Here is a 23183-nt window from a genome sequence, read left to right as displayed (position 1 = left end):
TCTCTCCCTCCCTCCCTCTCCCTCCCTCCCTGGATCACTCCCTCCCTCTCCCCCCTCTCTCTCCCTCTCTCTCCTCTCCCCCCTCTCTCTCTTTCTCTCCTCTCCCTCTCTCTCCCTCTCTCTCCTCTCTCCCGTCTCTCTCTCTCTCTCTCTCTCCCCTCCCTCTCTCTCTCTCTCTCCCTCTCTCCCTCCTTCTCTCTCCCTCTCTCTCTGCCCTCTCTCTCCTCTCTCTCCCCCCTCCCTCCCTCCCTCCCTCTCTCCTCCCCCCCTCCCCCTCCCTCTCCCTAACAGATCCTGTACGCCAACGAGGGGGAGAGCAAGCGGGACCAGGAGTTTGCGGTGGAGCCGCCGCTGGCCGCCGGGGAGCGTCCCTCCTACGTGGGCCACAAAGGTCACGAGTTCATCCCCACGCTGTACCACTTCCCCTCCAGCTGCGAGGCGTGCACGCGGCCCCTGTGGCACGTCTTCAAGCCCCCCCCGGCCCTGGAGTGCCGCCGCTGTCACACCAAGTGCCACAAAGACCACCTGGACAAGAAGGAGGAGGTCATCACACCCTGCAGGGGTTAGTATGGGAGGGAGGGAGGGGGGGAGAGAGGGGGGGGGAGAGGTGGGGAGGGGGAGTTAGTATGGGGGGGTGGGGAGAGGGGGGGTGGAGAGAGAGGGAGGGAGAGAGAGATAGGGGAGAGAGAGAGAGGGAGGGAGGGAGAGAGAGAAACAGAGAGAGAGAGACGGAGAGCACACACAAGGGGGTCATCCCATTGGTCATACTGGCGTTTTTACGGAGGGGGGAGGGGGGGGAATCATAGCTATTTATAGGAGCGCTAGAGGGTTTCTAGATAACCTGTGTCAGGGTTCCCACGGGTCCTTGAAATCCTTGAAAGTTTGTGAATTTGAGAAAAAGAAATCAAGGTCTTAAAAGTTTTAGAAAATTGACATGGGTCATTGAAAGTGCTTGAATTCCCCTCTCTCTCTATATTCAAAAATGTTTTACTTAGCTCGTCAACTAGTTCTGTCTCAAACTATGCTGTGTTGGGTCCTTGAATTTGAGGGAGTTGAGTCTTGAAAGTCCTTGAAAGGTGCTTGAAAGGTGCCTGAATTTGATGTTTCAGAAGGTGTGGGAACCTTGATGGGGGCGTGGGGTGGAGAGGGGCAGAGCACACACAAGGGGGTCACCCCAGGGCCATACTGGCGTTTTTACGGGGGGGGAGAATCAGCTAGCTATTTATAGGAGAGCTAGAGGGTTTCTAGATAACCTGTGTTTAACACGAGGACAGCCATGTCGATGTCACCTAGTCTTAGCGCCGCCTCGGGGGTCAAATAGACAAGGATCACTAGAGGACGCGTCTTGTAAATTAGCCTGCCTCCTACACAGAAAAACTGCCAAATAGCTTCATACTAGCTTATCCTGATGTGATTTAGAAAATGTAAGGATACTGGGTGGTAGAACGCACATATCTAGGAAAAGTCATGAAAGGAGGGTCCTGAAATTTGCAAAGATATTTTTAAAATGTTTTACTCACAGGGGTCAAATGACCCCAATCATGACTGTTCTAGTGTTTAAATGTATGATCTCTCACCTAAATGTAACCTTCTTCCCCTCTCTCCTCCCTCCCTCCCCCTCTCTCTCCTCCCTCCCCTCTCTCCTCCCTCCCCCCCTCTCTCCTCCCTCCCCCCCTCTCTCCTCCCTCCCTCCCTCTCTCCCCCCTCCCTCCCTCTCTCCTCCCTCCCTCCCTCCTCTCTCCTCCCCCCCTCTCTCCCTTCCTCCCTCCCTCCCTCCAGTGAACTATGACATGTCCACGGCCAAAGACCTGCTCCTATTGGCCGGTTCCCAGGAGGAACAGCAGCGATGGGTCAGCAAGCTCATCAAGCGCATCCCCAGGAAGCACCCCGCCGCCGCCCCCCTCCTGGCCGCCGCCCAGGCCTCCCCCCCGGAGCCCCTCCCCCGCTCCTCCCCCCGCATCTCCCCCCGCGCCTCCCCCAGGAGCTCCCCTCACCTCTCCCCCCACCGCGGGGCCATGAAGGGCCAGTCGAGCCGCTCCCAACAGCCGCCCGCAGGGAAACCCAGGTGAGCGTGGGGGGCAGGGGGGAGGGGGGTGGGGGTGTGGGGGGTTCCCAACAGCCTGCAGGGAAGCTCAGGTGAGCGTGGGGTCAGGGGGTGGGGGTGGGGGGAAGCCCAGGTGAGCGTGAGGTCGGGGGGTAGGGGGTGGGAGGTAGGGAGTGGAGGATGGGGGGTAGGGGTTGGGGAGGTTGTAGAGGATAGATTTATGCCCAGACTGTGTAATGGAGGTGGGGGTGGAGGGTAGGGGGTGGGCCATGGGGGGGGGGTAGGGGTTGGGGGGTTGTAGAGAAGATAAGAGAGATAGATTTATGCCCAGACTGTGTAATGGAGGTCAGACAACAGATGAGACTAGACCAGGTGGACTGCTGTGTGCATAAATCATGAATCAGGAGGTTGTGAGATGATCTAATACATTGTATTGACTATCGAGTGTTCCCCCTACTGATCTCTCTCTCTATATATATATATATATACACACACACACACACACACACACACACTATCGGTCAAAAAGTTTTAGAACACCTCCAGTTTTACCGGTTTCTATTGAAATGTAGCCAAAATGCTAATTTTCCGTCATCAACAAACACACACACACACACACACACACACACACACTATCGGCCAAAAAGTTTTAGAACTCTTTTTTTTTACTTTTTTTATTGAAATTTAGCCAAAATGCTAATAAATTTTTCGTCATCGACAAATCACTCAACAAGTTGAATCGAGTCCATCTTAGGACAGTAGGATAATAGTATTATGTCATTATGGGAATTAATATATGTGTTTTTTATAGCTAGTCTCCCGCTAGTTCTACTACACAACAACATCTCCTCGAGGGTCACGTTTAGTTCAATGTGTGTGTAGGAGGAATGCAAGTGTGTTTATGTAGCAGCGCGTCCTCTCGAGTACGCAGATACAGATCCTCTCCACAGGATTCTGACACTCCTCTCGTTAGCCACCCAGAGCTAACACGCCAACTTATTTAGCCCAAAGGCTAATCTGCTAATCTTGGGCGTTTTAGGTGCTTTAGGTGACACTTGACATTAATGATTTCCAACAGGGCACTAAATGTCCCCGAGGGTGGATAGGTCTATGCTTTCATGCTCACTGCTAACCACACCTGCAGAGACAAGCTTGAGCTCGTCAGGGTCGATCAGTCAGTCAGTCAGTCAGTCAGTCAATTGAATGTCAAAAGGGGGAATTTTATTATGTTTTTTTTAAATCACACAGAAGGAAACCGTTGGGGGGAAAAACCACCGTACCTCTGGAGAGCCCATCGTCATCCCTTTAGAGATCATTCCTTCCTCTGCTTCCTCATTCCTTAGCTCTCTTCGGGGTTGCCAGATGGGATTGACGATTTCCAGCCTAACCACAGTCTAAAAACCCACTAAATCCACCAAAAACCACCAGCCCCAAACCGATATTGTCTATATTGAAAACCGCTCATTACTATTAGGCAGGTGCCCATCTCCTGCCCCCTGAAATGTATCTTAAACTGCGTCCACTGTCCCCCCCCACATGCTTTCAGCCAGAACCCTAACCCTGACTTCCCTCTCTTCCATTGACGCTCCTCCTCCTGTAGCTCTGGTCTCATGCTCAGAATAATCCTGCACTGACCTTCCCCTGACCTCTTCACCTCTGACCCCCCTCCTACCATTCTTGTGTTTCTCATGCTGGTAGACCTGTAAGTAGCAGACCCTTTAAGTCTGTCTGTCTTGCCTTGTCTGTCTGTCTCCCCACCCTCCCTCCCATCTCATCCCCTCCACCCTGCTTCATCACACACACCTAACTCTCTTTAACACTAGAACAGCCGTGCCTTTTTTACCTACTAAAAGAGCCGCCTCTTTACAATGCTCAAGCTGCTATTTACACACAACGACCACTAGTTGGCGCGTCTTGTAAATTAGCCTGCTTCCTACACAGAAAAACGGCAAAATAGTTTTATACTAGCTTATCCTGATGTGATTTTGAAAATGTAAGGATACTGGGTGGTAGAACGCACATATCTAGGACAAGTCATGAAAGGAGGGTCCTGAAATCTGATCGAGTGCAAAGATATAACATTTTTCTTTACTCACAGGGGTCAAATGAGCCCCGCCCATGGCTGTTCGAGTGTTAAAGCTAAACCCTATCCCGTTTCATGCCTGAGTGATTTTTTAAATGTGACATCTCAGGGTCGCCACCTGGTGGACGTTTGCATGTACTGCACATGCAGCTCTGCCGCGGGGGTGTTGAGCCCAGAGTGAAACAGCTCTACTGTTTCAGATTGCTTGACTTTGGCCTGAAGGACTGGAATTGGTCGTTGGATGATATCGATGATGATGATGTGTTTGACTTCTGAGGAAGGAGGGGGAAAGAGGGGGACTGAGGGTAACTCGCAGCCGTGCCTGCTGGGAAATGTGTGTGTGTGTGTTGTGTGTGTGTGTGTGTGTGTGCGTGTGGTGTGTGTGTGTGTGTGTGTGTGTGTACCAGTTTCCTGTGTGTGTGTGTGTGTGTGTGTGTGTGTGTGTGTGGTGTGTGTGTGTGTGTGTGTACCAGTTTCCTGGAGAACATTTGTCTAGCCAGATGCATGCGTGTTTCGTTTGTAAGAGAGTGATGGGGAGGGGGTGGACAGTATTGAGAGAGAGAGTGTGTGTGTGTGTGTGTGTGTGTGTGTGTGTGTGGTGTGTGTGTGTGTGGTGTGTGTGTGTGTGTACCAGTTTCCTGGAGAACATTTGTCTAGTCAGATGCATGCGTGTTTCGTTTGTAAGAGAGTGATGGGGAGGGGGTGGACAGTATTGAGAGAGAGAGTGTGTGTGTGTGTGTGTGTGTGTGTGTGTGTGTGTGGTGTGTGTGTGTGTGTGTACCAGTTTCCTGGAGAACATTCGTCTAGCTAGCTGCATGCGTGTTTGGTTTGTAAGAGTGTGATAGGGAGGGGGTGGACAGTATTGAGTGTGTGTAATGGTTTGTCACTCACCTTGACAGTGGTTACAGCTCCTACAGTAAACACGTACATGCAATATTATGTTGGATTAAGTCAGACAGATGTAAACATGTTTGCTGTGTTGCACACGTCTTTGTCATTTTGCTGTTTGTTTTATTAGGCTAGTGGTTTTGATATTTGCTGTGTGTGGGTGTGCTGTGTGCACATGTGTTTCCCGAAGTCTGTGTATTTTGCGTGTGTCTGTATTTGCGTTTTTTTGTGAGACTCTTAAATCTTAACAACAATATAAATTCTGAACACTTTTTTTTTGCTTCTCTCTCTCCCTCTCTCTCTCTCCCCCTCTCTCTCTCTCTCTCTCTCTCTCTCTCCACAGCTAACCTCGGTAACTCAAAAGGTGTGGCGCATCTTTTCCCAACGTGGAAGAGAGAGACACGACGTATATGATACAGTATACCTACAGTACAGTAGACTTGGCTTGTTCAAAGACTGCAACTGCAAAATGCCAAGCATGTACAGTTATTTCAGGGGAAGGGGGGGGGGTTGTAGTCAGGGTAACCGTGCTATCACCTAAGCATTGCAGTCTGATAAGTGATAACACTACTCTGTAACCCAAAATGGTTCATTATTTTTGGCCTTTCTGTATATGCATGTTATAGGAGGCAGTTCCATTGTTATGTGGGGGGGTAGAGAAGATTAAACAACACTACAGTATTTAGTTCACAGAAGAATGCCTTATTTTATAGATGTCATGTTCCACCAGACCCCAGGTGTGTTATCTACCTGTGTCTGTATGTTACAGTTATGGTTTTGTAAAAGTGTGGGGGTTTGTGTATATATATATGAATGAGTGAATGTTGTTGTTCTGTCGATGGTTCTACACAAAGAGATTTCTAAGGGGGTTTATCTTTCTCAAAGTGATAGTTTTATTTTTATGAAGACAAAATATTTCACTGCACATATATATCATTCTTGCCCTGTTATGTTCAGAAGTTCAGTGTAAGGGGGAAAAAAACATTTTTAACATTGTCATCGTTCTATATGAGGTCACACAGTCAGTATATGCAAGATAGACACATGTACTGTAACTTATAGCAATACATTCAAAATCACAGAAAGATGTTACAATATCAGAATATCAGAATAAAAGTGTTTGACACTTTAGTAGTTGAGCATATCCTGCCCCCAGATTATGTCTGTTAGGTGACTGGCTTTAGAGACTTGTGTTTACAGACAGAACCATGGAAACATATCTCATATGTATGACTGCCTGTCCACAAACAAATCTGAATAAATACAATAATCTATTAAGACAAACAACAGAGACTTGTTTCTTCATTGTGCATTTACAGGGGCGCAGGAGGTAGAGTCGCTGTCTAATGATCGCAGGGTTGGCAGATCGGCGGTTCGAGCCCCGGCTGGCCACATGTCGAAGTGTCCTTGGGGCAAGACACTGAACCCCAGTGAACGGGCCGGCGCCTTGCATGGTAGCTTGCCACCATTGGTGTGTGAATGGGTGAATGAGAGGCCGTTGTAAAGCGCTTTGGATAAAGGCGCTATAGAAGTGCAGTCCGTTTACCGTTTACAATACTTTGATTAAGCTGATCAATGTCAAGATGTTCCCCACATGAAGACGTTACCACCACCCCCCCCCCCCAGCACTACGTCTCCTGAGACACCTGCTTCTCCCCTATACTATGCCTCCTTTACATTTTGCATGTTTGGCATTCAGCAGACGCCTTATTCCAAAGCGATTTACAATCGATACATTTGACTAAGCAAGTGAATCATCAATCCACCAGTCGTAGCAGGAAGAGTAATCCAGCTCAGGCCCGGGGCCATTGGCAGTCTCTGTGATCGAAGGAAAAACCTTCTTCTATCACCTTCTTCTGAACCTAGACCTTTTTTATATATTTTTTTAATATATCGACACTGGAGAAACAGAGAAACAGTACAAGGGGGGCAGTAGAAGTTTTAGGGGACACAGTAAGGGGGAAGAGCATCTTCAGGAGACGCAGTGGCACTGCTGGGGGGAGGAGCCTCCTAAGACTCTACTGCCCCCCTTGTGCTGTCTCTCCAGAGTTCCCCTTGTACTGTCTCTCCAGTGTCTAACCCTTGTACTGTCTCTCCAGTGTCTAACCCTTGTACTGTCTCTCCAGTGTCTAACCCTTGTACTGTCTCTCCAGTGTCTAACCCTTGTACTGTCTCTCCAGTGTCTAACCCTTGTACTGTCTCTCCAGTGTCTAACCCTTGTGCTGTCTCTCCAGTGTCTAACCCTTGTACTGTCTCTCCAGTGTCTAACCCTTGTACTGTCTCTCCAGTGTCTAACCCTTGTACTGTCTCTCCAGCAAAAAAAAAGAGACTTTTTCACGACGACTGCCAGCGCCCCCTGGCCTGAGCTAGATTACTCTTCCTGCTAGAACTGGTGAATTGACGATTCACTTCCTTAGTCAAACGTATCGATTGTAAGTCGCTTTGGAATAAGGCCGTCTGCTAATTGCCCGAAATGTAAAATGTAAATGAATTACTATCCAGGTCTCAAATCAATTGTTCCTGACGACATGCATTGTCTCGTTATGGATTATAACTGATCATGAATAATGTGAATAATGACCTAGGTGACAATGAGTCCAGAGGGGGACTGGGGTGACTATTAATCTTCTCCAAGGTCTGTAGACGTTGGAACACAGCTGAGGGACAGTGTCCTGATTGAGGTAGGCGGTGGTACGGTAAATCCACTGATTGTAAGTAGACGAGTTCAACAAGTTCAGAGGAACCGCCAGGATGGACAGAATGTGTTTGTCAGGCGTGATTGATTGCACCCTCCTCCTCCTCTTGTTAGAGTTTAATTTGGCTGAGGAGAGACCAACACATCTACTTAAGACTGTAGAGCGCTGCAACGATGGAGTGTTCTGGTGTTCCAAGTATTCTGTCGATTTATTCTGAAGATATATATTTAATTTTTTATATTTACTGAGAAAAAATAATACATTATATTGGCTATTAGCCATGGCAGTTTAGAACCATTGACATAAGGTATGCCAATGCTTAGAACCAGAAAAACGTTTTAATGTCACTCAACTTAACTCAACAGTTGAGTGACATTAACAACTCAACTTGATGTTTAGAAAAAAAAAGGATTCTTTGGAATCGAATGACTAGTGATTCGATGAATGGTGTCAGCCCTACTTAAGACTAGTCAGTAAGACTTTGGTGGTTGTTTGTTGGTCTGCTGGTGGTTTCATATAGGTCATGTGACAATCGGATTTGGGAGTTGTCAATTTCACCCACACACAACAGAACATGTTTAATATTTACGATCGTAGGCCCCCGACCATTTTCCGAGCAGATTGTCGGGAGAAATGGACTCTCAACACACCTCACACCACAGGATCATCTGGTAGGATAATCTTTAGAGCCAAAATCGGCCAGATTATCTTTATGTGTGTACCAGATTATCTTTATGTGTGTACCAGATTATCTTTATGTGTGTACCAGATTATCTTTGTGTGTGTACCAGATTATCTTTATGTGTGTACCAGATTATCTTTGTGTGTGTACCATTATCTTTGTGTGTACCAGATTATCTTTGTGTACCAGATTATCTTTATGTGTGTACCAGATTATCTTTGTGTGTGTACCAGATTATCTTTATGTGTGTACCAGATTATCTTTATGTGTGTACCAGCCAGGCTTTAGTCCTGCTTCTTGCCCCCTCCTCGTCGGTAGTGGAGGACCGTAGCGAGCACCCATCCGTTGAGCGTCGACAAGACAGCGAACCGCACCAGAACTGTGGAGAAACCAAAGAACCAGAGAGTTAAAAAGGCCCAAACTGAGCCTTCACCTCACGCATCCTACCGTGCTAAATCACACCACAACCTTCTGTTTAGGAAAGTTACTGTATCTGTGACAATGACATGTATTGATGATGGTTGGTCATCATCATCATCATCATCATCTTTTAATCTGGATCAGAATCTCTGATCCAGGATCAGATCGAGCTGGCTGATTTCCCCTATACGATTCAAAATCAGCCACATAGATCTGATCCTGGATAGCAGGATCATTCTGATGTGTTTTTTAATTTATTTAATTTATTTATTTTTTCCTGAGTGGGGCAGTCTCACTCATATTTTTCATTGTATTCGACAGATGTAGTTAAGACAGACAGGAAAGTAAGGAGAAGAAGGGAGAGAGAGGGCATGTCAGCAGGGCATGGGCCGGATTCGAACCCATGCCGACATGGGCTTATGTGTGCACTGTAGACCACTGTGCTAGACCACTGGACCACCCCAGGCCATGGTGCTAGACCACTGGACCACCCCAGGCCATGGTGCTAGACCACTGGACCACCCCAGGCCACGGTGCTAGACCACCGGACCACCCCAGGCCATGGTCCTAGACCTCTGGACCAGCCCAAGCCATGGTGCTAGACTACTGGACCTCCCCAGGCCATGGTGCTAGACCACTGGACCACCCCAGGCCACGGTGCTAGACCACTGGACCACCCCAGGCCATGGTGCTAGACCACTGGACCACCCCAGGCCATGGTGCTAGACCACTGGACCACCCCAGGCCATGGTGCTAGACCACTGGACCACCCCAGGAGTCAGGACATGGTGCTAGACTAGTGGACCACCCCAGGCCATGGTGCTAGACCACTGGACCACCCCAGGCCATGGTGCTAGACCACTGGACCACCCCAGGCCATGGTGCTAGACTAGTGGACCACGCCAGGCCATGGTGCTAGACCACTGGACCACCCCAGGCCATGGTGCTAGACCACTGGACCACCCCAGGACATGGTGCTAGACCAGTGGACCACCCCAGGCCATGGTGCTAGACCACTGGACCACCCCAGGCCATGGTGCTAGACCACTGGTAAACAGACAACTAGGTCATTAAAGGGCACCTTTTAGAAAGAAATCTGAAAAATTAAAAACTACCGGACTAAGAACAGTGCACGGTAAGTCTACTTGAAGTGATCACCGTCTGAGTTAAGTAGTCTGATAGCTGAAGGGATAAAAGATTTGGAGTGACGGTTGGTCTTGCTCCGAGGAACATTAAAACGTTAAACGTTCAAACTCACCCTGCGTGTCCCCGGTCGTCATCACGGTAGTGAACATCCTGGCTGAAACACAAAGACAGACTGAGTGTAAAAAAAAGAGAGAGAGACAGAGAGACAGAGAGACAGAGAGAGAGAGAGAGAGACAGACATAGAGAGAGAGAGAGAGAGACATAGAGAGAGAGAGAAAGAGACAGCACACAGGAGTCGGCCCCAACGCTTGAACCTCGTTAAAATAACCTGGTATTTAAACCACTTCCAAGATTCATCTCTGCAGTTCATGAGCTGCTATAATACATTCTTTTGTATATTGGATTTTGCCAGTTTACAGTGTCTGAATCACTATCACTAGTTGCAAAATATCTTTATACTTGCTTATCCTAATGAAAAATGAAAATGTAAGGATACTGGGGTGGTAGAACGCTCATATCTAGGAAAAGTCATGAAAGGAGGGTCCTGAAATTTGATCGAGTGCAAAGATATACCAAAAATGTTTTACTCACAGGGGTCACTCACCCTCATGGCTGATTAAGTGTTAAAGAAGGATCACAGTGAGTTTGTTTGTTTGCTAGCTAGCGTGTGTGTGTGTGTGTGTGTGTGCGTGTGTGTGTGTGTGTGTGTGTGTGTGTGTGTGTGTGTGTGCGTGTGTGTGTGTGTGTGTGTGTGTGTGTGTGTGTGTGTGTGCGTGTGTGTGTGCTATCTAGATGCCCAGTAGACATCTCGCAGCTATATCTTTGACTCTGGCTAGCCTAGCAAGCTCGCTGTCTTATCTAGCTAAATATCAGCATCATTCAGTGATTCGTGCGCCGCAAAATGTATCTAGATAAGACAGCGAGCTTGAGTAGGCTAGCCAGAGTCAAAGACACACACACACACACACACACACACACACACAGTCATTGAGATGGGCCAACAGCCAACAGAACAGTCGAGGGCCTGGCTAGGAAGGGAGGATACTTCATGTGAATGTGAATGTGATTATATTAGGCCCAGCAGACAGACAGAGGCAACGCCTTTCATCAGCTGCCAGACACAGTAGGAGTCGTCTGCATCAGCAGGACAAGTCAGAACCATATCTGACTGTTCTGTGGGAAGAAAACATGCCGTTGTGGTTTTTCTACTTTAGAAAGAAGTTTGTGCTGTGTTGGAGTCCACTCCCTCCTGCTCGCATTCATGTGAGAATGTATTGATTTTTATTTCCTCCATCTCTTTTGTCCCTCTTCTCTTCCATTACTAAGCACCCCCCCAAGTCGACCCCGTGGTTTTGGTCTGTCGATAAACCGGCGAGAGCCACTCAATCCCTCTTCGGGTTGTTTTAGGTTTTGCGCACGCACGCACTTCCACACACACACACACACACACCTACACACACACACACACACACACCTACACACACACACACACACACCACAATATTGATAGACAAGTAAGAGAGGGGCTCTAGGTGGGCACCGGACCTTCTCCCCAAAAATAATAACAACTTGAATCGATACAGCGGCCTTTCAGGGGACCCAAGGTCGCTTTACAGAGAAACAGGAAAGAAAACAAAAACAGTCAGGCAAACAAAACAACAACAGAACTCGGGGCTGAAGGCCTTGGTGAACAGGCGGGACTCGAGGGCTGTTTGAAAGGCGTCCAGGGTTGGGGGGGGGGGTGTTACGGATCACCGGAGGGAGAGAGTTCCAGAGGGTGGGGGGGGGGGGCAGGGAGAGAGTTCCAGAGGGTGGGGGGGGGGGCAGGGAGAGAGTTCCAGAGGGTGGGGGGGGGGGCAGGGAGAGAGTTCCAGAGGATGGGGGGGTCTGTCACACTAAAGCTCTGTCCCTCAGAGCTGCGGTCCATTATGTTTTATTTTTCATCTGAAAACCTCCCTGCTAACCTGCTTGGATGGATTCGGAAGGCCGTTCCGTCACACCAAGCTTACCATTGCACTCAGTACTCAAGTTGTAAAAGAAAATCAGGGGGGGGATGGTGGATTTTAGCATCCCCACAGCGTCAGTGACTTCAGCGTCCTCAGAATGTCATGTGAATTTTAAACCAGGGAAAAACGATGCAGGATTTCGAATATGGGCCGAAAAAGGGCTAAGGAAAGTACAGGACATGTACAGTAACGAGGAAGTACTGATGTCCTTTGCAGAAATATCAAACAAATATGACATTCCAAAGAATAATTTCTTCAAATACCTTCAACTTCCTCAAATCCCTCCACGCCTGCGCCCCCCAGTACCTCACTGACCTTCTCTGTCAACACACCCCTTCCCTAGGCATGGGCCTACTCTCCACCCCCCGCACCAACCTACGGACCTTCGGGGGCAGAGCTTTCAGTGTGGCAGCTCCCACCCTCTGGAACTCTCTCCCCACAGCGATCCGCAACGCCCCCCCCCCCCCCCCCCCCCCCTACCCTGGACACCTTTAAATCAGCCCTCAAAACCCACCTGTTCTCTAAGGCCTTTGGCCTCTAGTGTAGTTTGTCACTCTCGCTGTCTTTGTTTCTTTGCTTTGTTTCTCTGTTCTGTCTGTCTGACTGTCTGTCTATGAAATCAGTTAAGCGTCCTTGGGTTTGAGAAAGGCACAATATAAATCTAAGCTATTGTTATTATTATTATTATTATTATTATTATTATTATTAACTCTGTAAGACTTGTTTGTGTCTGGGTCTGGTGAATCATCAGAATCCAGACTGAGATTATGGGAGGAAGATATATGAATGAATGGTCTTTATTGTCATTGATATAGTACAGGTACCAAACAACGAAATTTGGGAGGGGGGGCTCCCCTGGTGCTAGGAAAAAAAAACTAAAGACAAGAGGGAAATAGAGGAGGAAATATCTTTAGAAGACTGGAGAGAGAGAGAGACACGTGAGGAGGCACAGAGGCAGACAGTCAGCAGTAGCTTGAAACGTATACAGTATAAATGGCTGATGCGTACATACATAACTCCTGTTAAATTACATAAGTACCCCAGACTCATCCAGGCCCCCACCCCCAGACCCACCCAGACCCCCCACCCCATACTCACCCAGGCAGGTGTAGAAGGACATGCTCCAGGAGAGTGCGCTGACCTGGGCGGAGTCCTGAGACCCCCACAGACACTGGAGCTGAGAGACCTTACTGCTGCCACTGATGATGGTACACAGGCTCTGAGAGGGGGGGGAGAGAGAGAGAGAGAGAGACAGAGAGAGAGAGAGAGACAGAGACAGAGAGAGAGAGAGACACAGAGAGAAAGAGAAAGAGAGAGAGAGTGAGAGAGAGAGAGAGAGAGAGAGACAGACATAGAGAGAGAGAGAGAGAGACAGACATAGAGAGAGAGAGACAGAGGGAGAGAGACAGACATAGAGAGAGAGAGACAGAGGGAGAGAGACAGACATAGAGAGAGAGAGAGAGAGACAGACATAGAGAGAGAGAGAGAGACACACAGAGAGAGAGAGAGACAGAGAGAGAGAGAGAGACAGACATAGAGAGAGAGAGAGAGAGAGAGACAGAGGGAGAGAGACAGACATAGAGAGAGAGAGAGAGAGAGAGAGAGAGAGAGAAAGAGAGAGACAAGACCAAGATGAATTACCCCGACAAGGAAGGGGCGTATTAAATGTATTGCATTGTCTTAAAACCACTTAACATACGGTAGCGTGTGGGGTTTTTCGCGATTGGGATCATTTGGGGATAAGGGTTCGCTTTCCATCAATTGTTTACTATGTTCCTAACCAGAAAAGTTTCTTTAAAAAAAAAAAAAAGTACAAGTAACAGAAGCTACACAAGAAGTGTTTGTTTTTAAGCAGTACGATAACGGATCACATTCCTACTAGACCTTGTTAGACCTAACCAAACAAATTTACATTTACATTTTTGGCATTTAGCAGACGCCTTATTCCAAAGCGACTTACAATCAATACATTTGAATACTAAGCATGTGAATCATCAGTCCACCATTCGTGGCAGGAAGAGTAATCTAGCTCGGGCCCGGGGCCACTGATAGGAGGAAAAACCTTCTTCTATCACCTTCTTTTCTTTTTTCTTTTTTTAATACTGGAGGAACAGAGAAACAGTACCAGGGGGGCAATAGAAGTTCTTATAGGGACACAGTAGAGGGGAAAGCGGGCGTCTTTAGGAGACGTAGTGCTGAGGGGCAGAAGATGTCTCAGTGCAAATGTGCACCACCCATCACCCAACACCCAACACCCAACACTCACCATAGCCCCCACCCACCACCCAACACTCACCATAGCCCCCACCCACCACCCACCACTCACCATAGCCCCCACCCACCAGCCAACACTCACCATAGCCCCCACCCACCAGCCAACACTCACCATAGCCCCCACCCACCACCCAACACTCACCATAGCCCCCACCCACCACCCACCACTCACCATAGCCCCCACCCACCAGCCAACACTCACCATAGCCCCCACCCACCAGCCAACACTCACCATAGCCCCCACCCACCACTCCAACACTCACCATAGCCCCCACCCACCACCCAACACTCACCATAGCCAGATCAATGGTCCATCCCTGCAGTGTGAGCAGCTTCCACCCTCCTACAAATCTGGACTGAGTGTTAAGGCCCAATCCCAATTCACCCCTAGCCCTTCGTTTTCACCCCTATGGCTCGATTTGCGCGTTCACGTTTAGGGCGAGGGCTGTCTCAATTCATATTTCATCGAGGGCTAGGGGTAAGGGGGAGGGCTAACTATTACTTCGTTTCGAGCGATTCCAGGACCACACTAGCTTCGAAGGGCTAACGGTATGCTACCCCTTGATACCAGGATGCATTGCGAATCATCTACAAATATAAAATCCTCAATTTTGGCCGCCATTGGCTACAATCTGTAATTTGGCTCTACAAGTGTTAATGTCATTTTATGAAGTTTTTATATGTTTTCAGGCGAGAAAGTAACCATATATATTCACAAAATGTGTCCAGTTTATCAAAATAACCCGTTTATCCTATACTACGGAGGATGTTATCATAGTGTTGTTAGCATAGTGTTCGCGAATGCTATGCTATGTTGTGATATCATGTACTAGTTTTCACTGAATAAATCGCGATTTCTTTCAAAGAAGGTAGCAGGTGTTTATGTCCATGTCAAGGAGAAGGTACGTTATGACAGTAGTGTGTTTAGGACATAAGTTAAGGATATCAGTGTTGTACTTTAGCCTGTGGAGACGCGATAGCATTAGCTCCACACGGATTTAACATTAACAGTAGTCATAGACACTTGTAGTAGTAGTTGTTGTATAACAAGGTGAATAGTGAGTTAACATGTTTATTAGTTGTATCCCTTCCTTGTTGTAAAACGTGTTGTTGTTGAACATGTCTGTGACTGAAATAGACTAGATACTACGGAGGATGTTATCATAGTGTTTGCGATGCTAACGGCCGCCATCTTTGCTATCTCCTCCGGTCACAGATGTGAGAATTCGCCGGCAACACAACGCGTCACCCGTACCGCGTCTAAACCACTGTTGATGACGTAGGCGCCGTGAAGGGCTGTCCCAATTCATAGGGCTTAGATTTCAAGGGGTAGGGCTTGCCTTCGAATCGAGTGACACTCGAAAACGAGCCATAGGGGTAGAAAAGGGAATTGGGATTGGCCCTAAGACTACAACTACAGCTCATCCCTTCTCTCTCTCGCCCATCCTTCCTGTCAAAATCTCTACTGTCTCAATAAAAAGAAAAATATGAGTGGGACTGCCCCACTCAAAAAGAATAACTATGTTTTTTTGCACAGATTTGAGTGTGCGGATGCTGTTTTTTTGCACTCTTTGTTAGACATAAGACAAGAAATAAGAGAAGAGGATACATCTACTACCCCCCTATACTGTGTCTCCTAAGATTTATACTGCCCCCTTTGTACTGTTTCTCCTGTGTCCAGTCACAACGACTGCCAATGGCCCCTGGCCTGAGCTAGATTACTCTTCCTGCTACGACTGGTGGATTGATTGTAAGTGGCTTTGGAATAAGGCGTCTGCTAAATGGCCAAACATGTCAAATGATAAAGGATACAGCAGGCTGTAGAGGACGCTCAGTGTCAGGTTCCCGTCGTAGTGGAGGATGAGAAGCAGCAGGACGGTGTCTGGAACAAGAACACAGAAGACCTCAACGTCAAGTCAAGTTTTATTTGTATAGCGCATTTCTCCAGGGTTCCCACACCTTCTGAAACATCAAATTCAAGCACTTTTCAAGGACTTTCAAGACTCAATTCCCTCAAATTCAAGGACCCAACACGGCATAGTTTGAGACAGAACTAGTTAAACATTTTTTTATATATACTATATTAGTTTTTTTTAGAGAGAGAGAGAGAGAGAGAGAGAGAGAAGAATTCAAGCACTTTCAATGACCCATGTCTATTTTAAAAACTTTTAAGACCTTGCTTTTTTCCCCCTGTAATTCACAAACTTTCAAGGATTTCAAGGACCCGTGGGAACCCTGTTTCTCACAAGATGTGATCCAATGCGCTTCACGTGATGACAGAACACGCAAGCAGGCAACAGTAAAAAAACCTGTACACTGTGCATCCAGAAAAACTCCCCTTGCAGCCCTCTACTCATAGAGCGACTACTACCAGTTTGCCTCCCAGCGCACAGCAGCGGCCCCCAAACCCCCCCCCCCCTGGGGGGCCCCCGCCGCCCCACACACACACGACCCGCCCCACCACCAGCACACCCAGCTAACCAAGCACAGACTATAATAGCCCCACACCAGGCTAGCCAAGCAGGTGCCCCAGCGGCGGAACAGACCAAGCACGCGAGGCGGCCGGGGGCCCCCGAGGAGAGGCCCGAGGACCACCGCCGCATAGCAAGCAAGCAAGGGCGAAAAATCTGTACACCGTGTATCCAGGAAAAATGCACGCACAAACACACACACACACACACAGACACACACACACAGACACACACACAACCAATCCCCTCTGACACTTGAACAAACAATCCCATCCCTCTGTCTTTGTCTCTCTACAGCATCTTACAGAACAACAAACACACACAAACAGAAAGACCTATGAGAGAGAGAGAGAGAGAGAGAGAGAGAGAGAGAGAGAGAGAGAGAGAGAGAGAGAGAGAGAGAGAGAGACCCCAGCCAGCACCTTGCACAATCAGTATTGGGTACTCCAGGTAGGTGGAGAGAGGGTAGTCATGATGCCGCTGGTAGGTGACAAACACAATATACCTGAAAGGAACACACAGAGATGTTAATAATAATACATTTTATTTGTATTGCACTTTTCATTCAAAAGAATCTCAGAGTGCTACAGAGAGAAAAAAAACAACCCTAAAAACATAATAAGTTAAAAACAAAACAACCTAAAAACATAATAAGTTAAAAACAAAACAACCTAAAAACATAATAAGTTAAAAACAAAACAACCTAAAAACATAATAAGTTAAAAACAAAAACAACCTAAAAACATAATAAGTTAAAAACAAAACAACCTAAAAACATAATAAGTTAAAAACAAAACAACCTAAAAACATAATAAGTTAAAAACATTAAAAAAAAGAAACAAAATAAATCACAAGAATGAACACAGGTTCAACAGTCAAAGGCCTTTTTGAATAGAAAGGTTTTTAGGCCCGTCTTCAAAGAGTCCAGGCTCTGTACTGCTGGCGAGGCAGAGAGCTCTATGACTGGCAGCGGACAGGACACACAGGGGCGGTGGCAGACTCAGGCTGTTTGAAGGGCACCTACTGCACAACACGGGACCCCATCAGTGCACATGGTCAAGTTTAGACCATTGGAGGGGCACCAATAGGGCACATCCTCTCATTTTCGCCACTCAAAAGGGCATTTTTGCCACTCAAAAGGGCACTTAAGAGAGACATTTTTCAACCGTGGGGGCACCAGGAGGGGCGGTCGCCCCCCCTGCCCTCCCCCCCTTAGTCCGCCAGTGCACAGGGGCACATGTGGCTGTCTGTACTGTGAGCCTATGCAGGCAACAATCACAAAGCTCTCCAGGATTATTATGGAGTTAGCTGTCTGCCAGACAGTATTATCTGGGATCTTGCCTTCCTCCACTACCCACCCCCCCCCCCCCAACACACACACACACTTCCTCCTCCTCTTTCTCCTCCTCACCACTCCATCACAGATCACCCCATCCCAGTTGACCTTTTATCTGTGCTGGGGAGTGACAGAGTTATACGACTCCACAGCTGCAGAGCTATACTGAGAGAGCGTTATAGAATGCATAGCTTACCCTCTCTCATACAGCCAGTAGGCTACTCAAGTTGTAAAAGAAAATCAGGGGGGGATGGTGGATTTTATCATATGGGGACAATGTTAGCATCCCCACAGCGTCAGTGACTTCAGTGTCAGTGACTTGGTGGTAAAAGATGTCATTGCATGTGTGCGTGCCCCCCCCCTCGCCCACAGTATTTGACTCAATATGCGCAAAACTAAATGTTGAAATAGCAGTAATACCACGTTCATTGATAAAATGACATAAGGGATGGAAAGGGGGGATGGCAGTTTTAGAAGGGGGATGATTTTGACTGTTTTTATTTCAGGGGGGATGCCATCCCTCCTCATCCCCCCTCAACTGGAGTGCTGATTACAGCACATGTTCTTTTGGGGCGGCTGTGGCGCAGGAGGTAGAGTCGGCGTCTAATGATCGCAAGGTTGGCAGATCGGCGGTTCGAGCGCTGGCTGGCCACATGTCGAAGTGTCCTTGGGCAAGACACTGAACCCCAAATTGCTCCCAATGAGCGGGTCGGCGCCTTGCATGTTAGCTTGCCGCCATTGGTGTGTGAATGTGTGTGTGAATGGGTGAATGAGAGGCCGTTGTAAAGCGCTTTGGAATAAGGCGCTATGTAAGTCAGTCCATTAAGCACATATCTTCCTGCCTACCACGTGTCCTCTGAGGAGGTAAACAACTCAAAGGTGGACCTCCAGAAGGAGATAAGACTGCATGTATGTTACCGTGGCGATACAGTAGAATACATAATATGAAGCACTTTTCTTTTACCTCGTGCTTCAAATGCAGGTGAAGAAAAGAGTTAAAGTGAAATTAAAGCTCACAGAACACAGGAAGAATCACTCAAACTCTTGATTGTCATACACAAACATAGGCACACTGCAACAAGTACATAGTAAGATGAAATATCTTAAATCAAGGCAATCCTGTTTTTATAATAATAAACGTGCTTGTTTTTTGTCTGACTGCGCTAGTTTTAAGATCTTCTCTACTTGTTTTAAAAATATATTGGCATGTGAAATTTGGCAGATCATCTTGCTTATTTGAAGTAATATTTTCCCTATTTTATAGCTTTTTTTCTTTTGTTTTTAAGAGCTGACTTTTTTTTTGCAATGTATGTAGGTGCACTAAATGATGTGTTTGGGGGTCCCTCAGGTATATAAACTTATATAAACAACAAAAACAACATTCCATAACAGTGGCTGGCTGTATTATATATAGAGAGAGCATATGCAGAAACAATCAATTAAAACATCCCAAAAATGAGAGGGTGTCATATCTGCCTTTACATAAACGTATTTGCCAACATCCCACATAATAAACTTCTGGGCTGTGCTGTCAGTAATCGGCTGGGGCGCCCCGAGGAGAGGGTTGAGAAACACTGCTCTAATCCCAGTCCCACTGAGACCAGAGAGAGAGGAGAGGTCCCATACTCACCCGGTCACCTCCAGCAGCGTGGCTCGCAGGCTCACCCCCTTGGATGACTTCGCTCTCGTTAGCAGGAGAATCTGCGGTACTTTCAAAATCAAGCACAGAAAGAAATTGCTGTAAGTAGCTATATCTAACAGTACACTGGCTCCTTCCATTGTTATTGTCTCCAAATACTAACTTTCACGCAGACTTCAAACCACCGCGTCAGCAGGGTTGCCAGGTGGGATTGACTATTTCCAGCCCAACCACAGTCTGAAAACCGCCGAATCCACCAAAACAAAACAGGCAAATGCTTTTCTTCCCGTCCAGTGTGATCAAAAGTAGCCCAGTTGGGCGGGAATACGCCCAATCTGGCAACACTGCGCGTCAGCTGCAGGGTTGACTGCAGACCCTATGGAAGCATAATCATCAGAGAATTGAATTCTGAGCTCTGTCGTAGTTCGGTAGTCCTAATCAAAAAAGAAATAAAAAATGTCTATTCACACCAATCCAACTGTAAACTGTGCAGAAAGCTCTTAACAATTAACTTAAAAAATAATTCTGATACCTGATACTACTTTTGAAACTGTTCAACTTTTTGTAACATCACTGTCATTTGTGTTAAAAAACAAAACCTGAGAATTAGCAAGCTATCTATGTCTATCTATATATTTATTTATTTATGTATTATCTTCTTTTACAAATAGACTTGCATAAAATGACAGCCTTCAATTAGCTGAGTAACTAGCAAGCCAACTAGTTATCCGTCATGCATATTTGTGGGCTTGCTTCAGCAAGTCCAACTATCTTCTTAACACTGTGCAAGCCCACAAAGTTTCTTCTAGAATTAATGTTTCTAGTTATTGTCATCTGAGGTCCTATCTTGGCAATGACAATGTTACAAACATAGTTTTCGATATCAGATTTTTTTTTTTTTTATGTTAGACAATATCTATATTTGGTTTTCTTTCTTTCTCTAAATGAAGATCAATAAAATCAAAATAGAAGTTGTTTAATGATGAATTTCTGTAAAAGCTTTTCTCCTGTGTCATGTTCTCATCATCCAGTCATGAGCACACACAGGCTCACCTACATGTGAGTAAGAGGGTGTCTGTGTGACTCATCATGTTGCTCAAACACAAAGTACATACAAACACATGTCAACAACTCACTTGGCGGGGTGCTTAGGTGGCGTAGTGGACTAAGTGTTGACCATGTAACCGCAGGGTTCCTGGTTCGATTGCCACGGACATGTCCTGCCATCCCTTCTCTCTCTCTCTCTCTCTCTCTCTCTCTCTCTCTCTCTCTCTCTCTCTCTCTCTCTCTCTCTCTCTCTCTCTCTCTCTCTCTCGGTCTCTCTGTCTCTCTCTCACCCATCCTTCCTGTCATATCTCTACTATCTCTATCACAATAAAAAGAAAAATATGAGTGGGACTGCCCCACTCAGAAAAAATAACAACTCACTTACTCATGACATAATCAATCGTTCACATGGGTGATTTTGTTATTCCAAAATGGTGATTTGGTCATTCCAACTGTCCAAAATAAAAGTAGCCTACACTTCAACACAGGAGCCTGAGGTAGAGTCGTTTGTGCGTAATATTTCCAATATTATGATGTATTTGTTTTAACTCAAGGCATGCACAAGCTAATATCGTTCTTTTCAAATAACCACACGAAAAACGAAGATTACCAGTTGCTATAATCTGATCTGATCTGAGATTTTATCCTCAGATTTGCTTAAATTGCAGCTTTTGGTTGAGTATCTTTACTGTCGTCTCCTGTGGAACTGCTTGTCCTGCCAAGTGACTGGTCAATATTTACTCAACGGCTAATCATTGTATTAGCTATCTATGTCCAAACTCTCTGAACTAGTCATAGAGTTAGAACCTCCTAATTTACTGTACAGAATTATGCAACTGATGACGATTTTATCCAATATAAGGAGCGACCGTACAACAGTGTCTCTGTTATCGCCTTGAATCACCTCAGCCTAGTAAAGCCTAAAGTATACTACTACCGGTAAGTTTTCTTTAATAAATACCTACTACATTTTATTAACAAATGCTTATTGTTTGGAGTAGAACAGGCACAATTCATGCCATATATTATACGTTGCTAGAAGTTCTTTGAATGCTCACATACAGGTTTACATTTCAACACTATTTAACTGAAATGTAGGAAAGGAAACAGAAACACAGTCATTTTACTTTTTTACCTCACATTTGTATGTTTCTAGTGGTAATAGATAGACAGTTAAAGAAAGGAGGGAGGAATCCTTGGTTAAAACTCAGAGATGACAGAGGTTGTTTTCCCGCTCTTTCTTTAGGGGTCCTAGCGATGAACACCTGGGCCCTCCTTCCTCTCCTGTTCCTGGCATGCTGTTGCCATGACGCCCTCTCTTGTCCGGCCCTTTGCCAGTGCTACTCAAAGCGAGCGGAAGTGGTTTGTAACGGCGTGCCCCTGACAGACTTCCCCTCAGACAAACTCCCGAGCAACACCACCATCCTGACCATCCAGCTCACCAACATCACCTCCGTCTCCGAACAACACCTCAGCGCCACACCGCTTCTACAAGAGCTCCATCTGTACGGCAACAAGATCAGCACGCTGCCCTCCGATCTATTCAGGGGTGTGCCTCTCCTGCACACGGTGGACCTCACCGGTAACAAACTAGAACGCCTGCCTCCGAACGTATTCAGCCACGCCCCGCTAAGAAGCGTGGTGATCGTGGACAACCTGCTCAGCAGGGTTGACGCCGAGTGGTTCCCTGACAACAGTAACCTCACCTGGCTGGACCTGTCAAGGAACCGGCTCAAGGCTGTCCCCGCGGCCCTGTTCCAGAGGCTACGCCGACTGGAGAAGCTAGCCCTCTCCCATAACCTCCTGGAGAAGCTCCCCTCGGACTCGCTTAAAACTCTGCGCCAACTCGAGAGGCTTACCCTGGAGGGGAACAAACTGAGTACCCTGGACGCTTCTACCTTCGCAAACAACAACAACCTGACGCACCTGTTCCTTCTGAGGAACAAACTGACCAAGCTTCCCCCGACCCTCTTCCACAAGCTCTCCAACCTCCAGCACCTGAGCCTCGACGACAACCTGCTGCGTCGCATCCCTCCCGGTCTCCTGGACAAGCTCCCCTCTCTTGACGAGCTCGGACTAGACATAAATGGGAACCCCTGGGTGTGCGACGCTAAGGCGGGGTACCTTTGGAGATGGCTGCAGAAGAACAAGGAGAAGGTGTTCCTGGCGGAGCACATCGAGTGTGCCAGCCCCGAGGCTTTTAAGGCGCGGTCTGTTATATCGCTGACGGAGAGTGAACTAGGCCTTGTGAGTTAACCACTCTGAATCACTTGTGACACTTTCTAATGCTTTGGTCCACATGTCGGGATCCGATGTAATGATCAGACTTTTCTTTCGAAAATTGTTGTTGAAAATCAATTCTGCGTTGTTAAAAATCAATGACACATCACTAGTCAACTAACACAGCTTGTTTTGTGAGCCTGCTAACAATGTAAAGTAGTGTTATAGCTA

General features: G+C 47.0%; 2 protein-coding genes and 1 pseudogene across 3 annotated transcripts in view; 2 read left to right on the top strand and 1 right to left on the bottom strand.

Annotated features, from left to right (window-relative positions):
• Window positions 1-4403, top strand: part of LOC308159676 (rho-associated protein kinase 2-like) — a 43101-nt pseudogene extending 38698 nt beyond the window's left edge. The window contains exons 25-27 of the transcript XR_013938032.1: window positions 292-562; window positions 1780-2065; window positions 4328-4403. The product of XR_013938032.1 is annotated as a rho-associated protein kinase 2-like (transcript). The remainder of the gene's footprint in view (window positions 1-291; window positions 563-1779; window positions 2066-4327) is intronic.
• Window positions 4404-5602: 1199 nt separating this feature from the next.
• On the bottom strand, window positions 5603-19825 carry LOC308159674 (solute carrier family 66 member 3-like; the record flags this gene model as incomplete). The annotated part of the gene is made up of 7 exons (XM_080533490.1): window positions 5603-8772; window positions 10072-10113; window positions 13064-13184; window positions 14533-14590; window positions 16052-16121; window positions 17133-17215; window positions 19677-19825. The coding sequence occupies 7 exons, from the start codon at window positions 19823-19825 to the stop codon at window positions 8678-8680; spliced, it is 618 nt and encodes a 205-aa protein (XP_080389616.1). The 3' UTR covers window positions 5603-8677.
• Window positions 19826-21543: 1718 nt separating this feature from the next.
• LOC308159480 (uncharacterized protein) overlaps window positions 21544-23183 on the top strand; it is a 3832-nt gene continuing 2192 nt past the window's right edge. The window contains exons 1-2 of the mRNA XM_080533277.1: window positions 21544-21671; window positions 21979-22979. Of these exons, the coding sequence (XP_080389403.1) occupies window positions 21990-22979 (990 nt within the window). The 5' untranslated portion in view covers window positions 21544-21671; window positions 21979-21989. The remainder of the gene's footprint in view (window positions 21672-21978; window positions 22980-23183) is intronic.

The sequence above is a fragment of the Nansenia antarctica genome (assembly GCF_963989245.1).
Source record: "Nansenia antarctica genome assembly, chromosome: 6".
NCBI classification, from domain to species: domain Eukaryota; kingdom Metazoa; phylum Chordata; class Actinopteri; order Argentiniformes; family Microstomatidae; genus Nansenia; species Nansenia antarctica.
Note: the sequence above shows the minus strand (reverse complement) of the source record. Positions and strands in the feature narration are given on the sequence as shown.